Raw genomic sequence first — 10,915 nt, 5'->3', positions numbered from 1 at the left:
GGAAGATGGTGGCATTGAGTACCTTGGCCTTTTTTTGGTGTCCTTTGTCACCATGTTCCCTGCCCCATTTAGCAGGGGGCCTGCCAAAGGCGCGCAGCAGCCTGAATTTTATATTCCACACAAGTGCCATACGAATAAGCTGCAATGCGACCCCCACCAAAAGCCCCGCTTTACCAGAGGAAAACCAGAGTATTTTGCAGCACAACAAATGGGTAACAGCTGAACTGGCCAATTATTTGATTAGGTTTTTTGCTGTACTTAGGAATTTTTTTAAAGAAAAGAGCTCAAGGTAGGCTTCTTAACAGCTGTAAGCACTTCTGCTGCCTCTTCCACGAAGAAAGCACTCCCCGGAGCTTTTGCTATTTCTTAGTGGGACAAGATGCTCAGAGATGTAAATATTGCAAGGAAAAGCACCTCCTTGACCTTCAGCTAATCAAATAAAGAAAAAAAAAAAGGAGGGGGGGGAAAAAGAAACAGGAATCAGGCAAGGCAAATGAAATAATTCTGTATTTTGTCCTATGGAATAAATTTATTAATGTATTTAATCATGAAGAGGAAACAGCTGTCCCTAGGTAGACACTTCAGTGTCAGAATAATGTTAGCTGAGGCAAAAGGTCATAGGATTTTATTTTTTTCTAAATATGCAGTCCAATTTTCTTGAGGGAGTTCCCTTTTGCTGCGTGAAACCAGAATCCAGCAGCACTCTGCAGTGCTGTTAGCCTGCCAAGCTTTTTAGGCTTGTTTCCTCCCCGCTATTTTCTTTTTTAACAAACTTAACCCTAAAAAGCGTGTCGAGCTGTTTTCAGGAGAAATCACATGAAAAAAAGTGTCATTTTCTTTTACCTCATGGAAAAATGAGGTAAAAGACTGGGAATGACTAAATGGCTAACAGGGAATGACTTTTAGGAATGGAGGTGTATGTTGGGGCGTATTGTTGTAGCTTGAGAGATTGTTGTGTTGCTTCTTTTTTTTTTCTTTCCTGCAAAACTACCTAAAGCCGATTTGCGCATCTCACCCTCACCTCCCGCCCCTGCGTAACCTTCTTTGCAACTTCTATTATTATCCAAAAGAACAATTTCAGCAGCAGTTCGTGGGCTGTAATCACAAACACGGGGTGGGTTTTTTTGGTACAACAGCTCATTTGCTTGAGTAAATGGATGTGACTTCATAATGTGAGATCTTCTCTTGTGTGAAAGAAGCAGACGTGTATGAATCCATGTATTGACTGCTCCTCCTCCATCGTTCCAGGGATGTCTCCCTGCTCCTTTGGTGGTGGGAACCGGGCAGGAGCCCACAGGAAGCCGGGCGGCACGTGGGGCTGGGGGCCACCTTGCATTACACACTGTGCCTTAACTGGAGCCACTGAAGTTTGCAAGCTCTCTTGTCTGGTGACAGCCCCACCGGGCGTGAAGGGGGTGTGTGTGAGGAGTGCAGCTTCCTTTGGATGTCTACCTTCTGTAGGCTTCTACAACACAGGAAAACTCCTGATATGTTCCCTCCTTTCTACTGGGGTAAGGACTTCTATGCTATCCCACTGAAAAATCAGTGTCAGTGTATGTGGTATTTCACACCAAATCACAGCAAATGACTAACAACTGGAGAAAACAATGGCCTTCCGCTTGGTGCTGCGCTCACCTCTCCCAGTGTGGCTTTCGCCTTGGAGCAGCTCTGAATCTTCCCAGCGGGAGGGCCAGAAGGTGGCCAGCTTGGCTTACCTGACACTCCTGGGCTTCTCTCCTTTTTTGGTCTACGCAGGTTACAGTGTAAAGAGATAGCGCACATCCAAATTGTATTAAGTAGTCTTCAAAAAAACCCCACCAGGAAGTGTTAATATTTGGCATTTAAAAGCGCGTGCACACACACACACACCCCCACACCCCCGCCCTAAATCTGCAAAGTGAAGATTTAGATGAATTGTTACCTGAACGCGATTTCCAGGAGTCATCTCCGTGCTAAGCCGGAGGTTTTCCATCGCCACAATCACAGTCTGTGTTTGCCTTTTGATCCAAGCCGTGCTGAACTTCACAGGGAACATGTCAGAGGCAGAAAAGCCTAAGGGCAACAAACTCTGCCCGATGAAAAAAGAAAATCCCTTTGTCTGACTTGCCTAGTCTCCCAGATGCCTAGAATTGTAATTAAAGCTAAAGAGCTATTTTCTACATAAAATCCATGTCTCATTACTGCTTATAAAAGAGATGGCTATAGAAACAGTAGAAATGGAGTTGCATAAAGGTATTTTTGAGTTGCTAAAAGTTCCCCCCAGTTCAAGGGAAGGATCTGATTCTTCCAGGAGTTAAGCATTGTTTTTTTTCAGATTATTCAAGACAGTGATTCCCCCACAGATCCTAATTCTCATTATCTCTTCTTCTAACAGAAGGCCAAACCACCACCTTAGTTGCTGACAAATGCGGACAGTTGTATATAGCTAGATATACACTGATATGCAAACACATTTACATATTAGGACTGTTAATCACAGCAATTTGTTCTTCTGAAATGTAGGGTATATATAAATGAACTTTGGAAGGTTTTTGAGGTGACTGGGAGTAAGTGACACAAAGCAGCACAGGACAAGAGCTGACTATGCCTGATTTTCACCAACCTGAAATAATTCTGACAGCGCTGTTGTGAGGCAAACAAATGAATATGCTTGTGCCTAGTTTTATAGCTAGAAACACCCAAGAGCACCTGCTGTAAAGGTGTTCCCTCTGGCCGTTCCAGCAATTCAGATACAAAGCAGAGAACACAACTATTGGCCCATTTCACACTTCCACGAGCCCTCCATTAGCAATCCACTACCTCTGACCTTATGCCGCATCCCACATTAAATATAAGGCATACTAATTTCAACACTACAGTGAATTATTTTGCAGAAATAATGGCCAGAGATGAAAACCCTGTATGGAAACCCCCTACGGCGACACACCTCACCAGTTTTTAACATTTAGCCACAGGGCTCTCTGATCTTCTATATCATCCCTCAGGCCTCATTCTTATGGTTAATTTCTCCTGGTGTGGGGCTGTGTTTTTTCCTCAGAGTAGGGTTTGCTGTAGTGCAGAACCATTGCTCACTTGGAAGAAAAAAAAATCTTTCTTCTACAAAGACTAGTGTATCTGTGATCAAGAGGAAAAAAACCCCAACATAACGCATCTCCCACTGCTAAGAAACACTTTCCTTTCATACCAACTCCAGTAGTGGGAGTTTTGTCTTTGCTCACTCATTTCCTCATTGATAAATAAACTTATCTGCTTGGTTATCACAGTCCCTCAAGCTGCCCAGCAGTTTTACAAGAACAGCAAAGTTGAACTGGCGAAGTGGTGTTTTTTGATCAGCTGCATCGGGTTTATGCTTCCTTATCTGTGAGAGGAGTTGAAAAAAAATATCCTTGAGGCACTTATAAGGATGCACTTTCAATTCCTGACAGATAGGACAATTTGCTTCAACTTCCGGATCAAATTCTTGATCTCAGAGCTGGCCTCGTGCATTAACAGAGGCGTCTGCAGGAAGTTTCCATCTACAGTGGCTAAGTTATAAATGAGTATTTTGTCTAAACCTCTCACAGCACATGGGTAAGATTTCCTGCGGTAAGCACTAACGACAAAACACCAACCTCTCTATTAATTGTGCATGAACTAACATCAATTTTGCTAATGAGCTTCTGGTCTCAAGCAACAGTTTATACTGCTGATGTTTAAATCTGTACAGGAAAAAGTACCTGCTTTTTCATACTTGAAAATTACTGGTAATGCAATAAAAACTCAGCAAGAAATACATAAAAGCATGCATGCAACGATCACTCACTACAGGTAAATTTGTCTTCAGTTCTCTGCCATTACTTACTCTTTGTTCCGTAGACAGAGAACAAAGCATGGAGCTTCTGGAGGTACTTGAAATAACTTGAAATAAAGTGGTGTGACGAGAATCTGTCAAGTGCGTGGCCTTTCTGAAAATTCAAATGAGGATAAAACTGACCTCTGTGCAGGGATGGGAATCAGAAGCCCGATGTGCCATCCAAACTGCCTGGAGAGCCTCAAGCTGCTTTAAGCAAGAGCTTTAACTGTCTGGAAGCCTCGTCTAGACCATCCGCAGCGGTGAGGGCTTGACCCTAATTGAACTGCATAAGAAAAGGCAGTGATACCGTTGCTTAATTGTAAACTTATTAGTGTTTTTCCATTAACTGAACGGAAAGCCTAGCCCTAGCTGTGGTGAAGCAGATACACCAGACATGTTTAAGAACACAAAGTGCGATCTGAGCTTTGAAGAAGCAGCCAAAAGACGGCAATGCTGCAATACACAAAAGTTTATTTTTAAGTTTTTCTTTTCTGAAGGCAAAATATAATAGAACCTAACATCAATGTATTTTGTACAACAAAACGGTTTTTATATGAGAACAGACAATCCATGAAGAGTTTTTAAGTCTTAGAACTGCTTCCCTTTTTTTATCATGCTTTCTTGTGGTCAACGAAAAGTTGGCACAGAAGATGTCATGGCAGTCAGTCAGCAGGCGTACTCCCTCAGATCCTCGTCAGCTGGTGCCACAGACTGGAGGGCAGGATACTTTCTACTTTTTCCATCACAAAATTTAAAGGGGCAAAGAGGGTGCTGAGGAACTGCAAAGAAACCAGATACACATTCAGATCAAAACCCCAGAGACAATACACCTCAAAAGCAAGCTGTCCAATAAGACAAGAAACTCCTGCTGTGATCCTCTGTAAAATCCTCCAGCATAATAAAAACTGCATAATTCACGTATAAAGACTTCCTGCCAAAAGCTGAGCCTTACATATATACAGATGTCTCGATTTTGCAGAAAAGCAAAAGCCTCATTTTTAGGAAGATCAAAGTGATGAACTACAAAAGTTTTCCCACATCTCACATCCCAGATTCAGGCTCATACCGAAGCCACTAAAAGCTCAAAATAAAACCTACTGAAAGAAAGAGAGGCTTTTTCAGAACAGCAAAATCTGCGAGACCACCTCTCACAGACAAAAAGTGTGTCTTTTAGATTCAGGTTTAAAATGGCTCTGGATTATCTATAGATCTGCTGTATACACTGAGGCATCACCAACTGGAATTTATCTTAACATCCTCCCTCTGTTACAGAACACAGTCAGCAATGTTGAAAGAAGTTTCAGTGTAATAATGTTAGGACAGACATATGTGACAAAAATCAAGCGAATAAAGACTATTTTATCACAGGTACAAAACACTACCAGCTACACATCTCAAACTCAGGTACTCAAAGCACTCCCAAAATTTTGGGAATTACGTATTAACTGTCCTTTACATTAATTGAAAGTCAACGGTAAACGTTACATACAGCTACGTTGGGGCCCTATATGTGTATGAGAGAGTGCAGTAACGCGCAGTCAGCCACCTCGAGACTGTGAACCCTGTGGCTTCTAACCATTTAGGCTGATGTGACTTTGATAAAAATAAAACAGTTCTGTTTGGAACTGATCAGCAAAGAGCTGCAAAAGGTTTATGTTTCAGTTACTGCTCTGTAGTCAGCACAAAACATATAAACTCCGTTTACTGCACTGATGTGTATCTGAAGTCTGCTTGGTAGGACAGTATTAAAGCAGAAGTAGTGCTGGATGTGTTCTCTTGCCCCAAAGAACTCTCTCTCCTGACAAAAGAGAGCATCAGACTTTATATATAAATACACTTACATGCCTTTTCATGTTCTGAATTTGTCCCATATATCTTCAGGCACTTAAAAGAATGCAGACATCGGGGTCTGGTTCCCCTGTAGTCACTGAAGAGAACTAAGCACTTCCAGAGAGTAATTCTACCTATCCCAGGACCAGACCTGCCCCAGCCACACTCCTGAACTACCAGCACAGCTCCTGACACAGTTCTGGCCGTGCTGGTTAGTCTCTCCTCAGCACAGCCCGGGCAGAGTCTGGGGATAGCACAGGGCAGGGACAGTTCCCAGCAGCCAGCGAGGATGGGACCATCCTGCCTCTGAAGGGAGGAGAGGTTAGAGGTACAGACGCGAACTGTGATATGTCACTTGCTTTTGGAGCCACAGAACAAACTGTATTTTATTACTTAATACAGATATGGTCTTGGTCTCTAACCTGGGCTCCTAAGGATCTAAAACTTAATTATGAACGCAATTTCAAAAAATTGTTACAGGTCTGTGTGCTGCTGAAACATAGCTATATATGGCAAACGTACTGGGACCAGTCTTGTTTAACATCTTCGTCAGCGACATGGACAGTGGCATAGAGTGCACCCTCAGCAAGTTTGCTGACGACACCAAGCTGTGTGGGGCGGCTGACACGCTAAAGGGAAGGGATGCCATCCAGAGGGACCTTGACAGGCTGGAGAGGTGGGCCCACGCCAACCCCATGAAGTTCAACAAGACCACATGCAGGGTCCTCCATCTGGGTCGGGGCAATCCCAAGCACCAATATAGGCTGGGCAGTGACCGCCTTGAGAGCAGCCCTGAAGAAAAGGACTTGGGGGTACCGGTGGACGAGAGGCTCAACATGAGCCGACAGTGTGCACTAGCAGCCCAGAAAGCCAATCATATCCTGGGCTGCATCAGGGGAAGCGTGGCCAGCATGTCGAGGTAGGTGATTCTCCCCCTCTACTCCACTCTTGTGAGACCCCACCTGGAGTACTGCGTCCAATTCTGGAGCCCCTACTACAAGAGAGATATGGACGTGCTGGAACGTGTCCAGAGAAGGGCCATGAGGATGATGAGAGGGCTGGAGCACCTCTCCTATGAGGACAGACTGAGAGAGTTGGGGTTGTTCAGTCTGGAGAAAAGAAGGCTCCGAGGAGACCTTATAGTGGCCTACCAGTATGTTAAGGGGGCCTACAAGAAAGCTGGTGTGGGACTTTTTAGGATGTAGGACTAGGGGGAATGGATTAAAACTAGAGATGGGTCCATTCAGATTGGATGTTAGGAAGAAGTTCTTCACCATGAGGGCGGTGAGACACTGGCACAGGTTGCCCAGAGAGGTGGTGGAAGCCCCATCCCTGGAAGTGTTCAAGGCCAGGCTGGATGGGGCTCTGAGCAACCTGATCTAGTGGGAGGTGTCCCTGCCCATGGCAGGGGGGTTGGAACAAGATGATCTTTAAGATCCCTTCCAACCCTGACAATTCTATGATTCTGATTCTATGATTCTTTTTAAAACATTTCAAAATTTCAATATCCAACAGCCAGAGATTATAACCATTTCACGGTACCATGCAAGCAAATGCCCGCAAGGTTTCACTGTTTACCAAAATGGGCTCTGTGCAGAGTTTAATTGTAAAAAGAGTATGATGTTTACGTTGTTTATACATTTTAAAGGCAATAGTAAGCATTCAGATTCTTTTTTTCCTCTTGGACATGTTTGCATACAATACAGACTACATCATGGACAACTTGTGCATCATGGGAAACCCAGGGAACACCATCACTGGTAATGAGATTTTGTCATAAGCACTGGTCAAAGAAAAAACTTCTTCTAACTGAAGCTGAACAGAGTATTTCAGTTGTGGTGCTAAAGGTAAGCTGTGTAACGTGAATCGCAGCTGAGTTAACAAACCTTATGAAGAACGACTGAGGGACCTGGGGTTGTTTAGCCTGGAGAAGAGGAGGCTGAGGGGAGACCTTATCACCCTCTACAACTACCTGAAAGGAGGTTGTAGAGAGATGGGGGCTGACCTCTTCTCCCTGGTGACAAGTGATAGGACGAGAGGAAACGGGTTCAAGTTATGTCAGGGGAGGTTTAGATTGGATATTAGGAAACATTTTTTCACTGAAAGGGAATAGGCTGCCCAGGGAGGTGGTGGATTCACCATTCCTGGAGGTGTTTAAAAAAAGGGTAGATGGGGCACTTAGGGACATGGTTTAGAAGTGGCTTTTGTCAGGGTAGGTTAAAGGTTGGACTTGATGATCTTAAAGGTCCCTTCCAACCTCAGCAATTCTATGATTCTATGATTCTATGATTCTAATGTAAGGCTGACTTATCTAATCTTAGAGTTTGCTATTACTATTTCAAGTGGCTCAGCCCAAGTAGAAGCATTCCCTCTGGTTAAGCTGTGAACTGTTTAAATAAATAAGTCCCTTTAATTTTGCCAAATGCAAAAGGCTCACTAGAGGATATTTTCTGCTCTTTGAGCAGCACTTAATCTATGTGGTAAGATTGCACCATCACATGTACTTGGATAAAACTCAGCTTTGTAACCAGTGCAAATTACATACTTTTTAAATCAATGAAACAAGAATAATTTGCCTGATAGTAAGTTTTATTGCAATTTATAGGAATTTTGTTGCTGAAATAGTCAGCTGTATCCTGTAACAAACTCAGCAAAGTAATCTGTAGCTTAAAATGAGCCAAGTTTTTCCCCACCTGGAAAATTAGTTGGTCTACAAAATACATTTAAATTCATGGATGCCAAAGCCTGGCTTCACTGAAGCCTAAGCAAAACCTTGCTGACAGCAAGAGGTTCAGGATGCCACCTACTCTCTTGTACAACAACATCTGTGCTGGGGATATCTGGCCCTTGGAAAGGTCCTGCTGCTCCTGTCCTCAAACACCACTGGCAGATGCCTATGTGGCTTGTTTGCCACATGGCAGCATCCAGGAGGGCTTAGTCTGCATGATATGGGTTTTTTAAAATTTTTTTTAATTTTTTTTGCGTTTCCTTTTGACACTGACTTCTTTTTTTCCATATGGAACAGAAAAAAACAGCACCAGCAGGAGAGTAAGAATTCAGGGTGGCAGAACTGGTGATTGGAGACCTGTAAAAAGTTTGCTGTTATTATTACGTATTTTAAAAGAAAACTATCAACCTGGCTATTTCAAAGCTGGCAGAAAGCAGCTTTCTAGTAGCACCTTCTGAATAGCACCATTTGATTAAAACAAATATGCAAAAGTATTTTTTCAAGCTTTTCTAGTTTTTCTACTGTGTGGTTGGTGTTTGCATGGAGGAACTGACTACTTATTGCTCAGTCCCTGTAATCGGACCTAGATGTTCTCTGCCTCAGTGTCTGTAGAGGTCCAAGCAGATGAAATATCTCCCTGGGCAAACCTGCTTGCTGAACTGAGGTCCCATCCATCATACAGGAAATATTGAAACAGATCACGTCAGTGATCTCCAGCAAAAGAATCAAATCAGAGAAAAATTAGTCTTTCTGAAGTTTCACTTATTTTAAAAATTTAACTAGGCACTACACTTTTAGACGTGACTGTTGACTTGAATTGTATAGTTACCCCCTTGTTAATACAACTCTTGATTTTATTTAAGATACATTCTTATTGCTATCATGCTATCAAAGGACCTGCACTTACATATTTTTAACCATTTCCCAGATATTATTATATTTCTGCATGACAATGAAAGAAATTCAATACTACCAACACTGTGCTGTCAATTTTATCCAAGCCAGGCAATCAGAAATTTGTTCTGCTTGTATTCATATCCTAAGTGACTTCCTTTTTTGTTAGAAAAGGCCTTTTGTTAGAAAGGCTAACAAAAATTAAAACCACAAGCCATGAACATTCTTCTCCGTAACCAAGTGAAAATGCCAAGATCTACTGTCATTTTGAAGTTACTTATATTCAGACTGACAAAATAATTAAAGAACTGGTTTCTTTCAATTTCATTATGGGAAGAGTCAAGCTTATTTCCAGGTACAGCATCACAGAATTGGCTGGATGCAGTTGGGACTTTCTAAACTTGCTGCAGAAGTGCAGGCAGCGTTCAGAGCACGTTCTGTCTCTAAACCATGGGTGCACTGATGGGAGTTTGGTGAATTGCACCCCACGTTGAACCTCCCAGAAGAGAAAAGTAGCTTTAAAATAGCTTTGTCTTCTGCATCCAGCGGGGAAAAGCGGGCTGCCCTAAGGGACTGTCACAGTGGCACAGGCCACCTTTGGCAGTCTCACATTTGGAAATAGCCCTCAGCATTCAAGGGCTTTTTCTGCCTTGAAGAACTCAGTGTCTGAGTTGGTGGGCTATAGAAAAGGTGCAAGAAGACGCTACCTAGAGGACAGCTCAAAGCCAGTTCTCAACACTCAATCATGCCAGCCTGTTCAGTTTTTGTGAAATGTGGTAAATATAAATTTGCAGTAACGTAAGCCTGGGCCATGATGGCGATACTACATCTGTGCAATGCTTTTCGGATTGGCAGGCATAAGAGAAGGTATAATTTTGACCTATTAAAATTAAAGCATATGTGCACAGTTTTACAATGTAATATACCACATCACAGTGAGTACCAAGCATACAGGAAAAGGTAATTCAATGCACATAACAGCAACAGTCAGCACGTTCATCTTTTAGCTATTTATGAAATTAATTATTTATGAAACAATTTTCTCTAAAACTGAAAGGGAAAAGCCAGGGATGGGCAGGCTCTTCTCTTCTGTTCTGATACAGCTGCATTTCAAAGAGATGTCTGCCATGATTTTATTCAGTCTCATACACCTGGGCTACTTTTTCCAGAGGAGACAACAAAATGAGCCTTCTGAATCAAAACCTTTCTATGAGCTACTAAATGAATGTCACAGGCTTAAATTCTGCCCTTCCCATGTACAACACAGCTGCTACATGTGGTGATTTATGAAGATTAAGATATAGCTAAAACAAGTCACAATACATGTTAACTGATACACTAACTGCATCCATACATGTTCCGAGATCTTGAGTAATCTTGCCAACTTTATGCATGTAATGCAGCCCACATTTCAATTGTATTTGTCTGTGCTTATTTTACTAACTAGGAGCTTTAACTGCTCCAATATGCCGAACTTAATAATCACGGAGTCTTGGGGTATCTATTCTATTAATACCAATGGCAGCTGCACTTACACATCAGGGAAACAGACCTTTCTGGTCTGACTCGACTCCCCAGACAGCTTTGGAACCTGCAAGCTCCAAACTATGGAGAAACAGCTACTAACACAC

The 10,915-nt window shown here is 42.6% G+C and overlaps 1 protein-coding gene across 4 annotated transcripts in view; it reads right to left on the bottom strand.

Annotated features, from left to right (window-relative positions):
- Window positions 1-4,286: 4,286 nt before the first annotated feature.
- The window catches only part of ST7 (suppression of tumorigenicity 7), a 152,256-nt gene continuing 145,627 nt past the window's right edge, over window positions 4,287-10,915 (bottom strand). For all 4 annotated transcript variants that reach the window (XM_063323239.1, XM_063323237.1, XM_063323238.1 and 1 more), the window contains one exon: window positions 4,287-4,611. In XM_063323239.1, coding sequence (XP_063179309.1) covers window positions 4,516-4,611 — 96 coding nt within the window. In that variant the 3' untranslated portion in view covers window positions 4,287-4,515. The remainder of the gene's footprint in view (window positions 4,612-10,915) is intronic.

This window comes from Chroicocephalus ridibundus, chromosome 1 (assembly GCF_963924245.1).
Source record: "Chroicocephalus ridibundus chromosome 1, bChrRid1.1, whole genome shotgun sequence".
NCBI classification, from domain to species: domain Eukaryota; kingdom Metazoa; phylum Chordata; class Aves; order Charadriiformes; family Laridae; genus Chroicocephalus; species Chroicocephalus ridibundus.
Note: the sequence above shows the minus strand (reverse complement) of the source record. Positions and strands in the feature narration are given on the sequence as shown.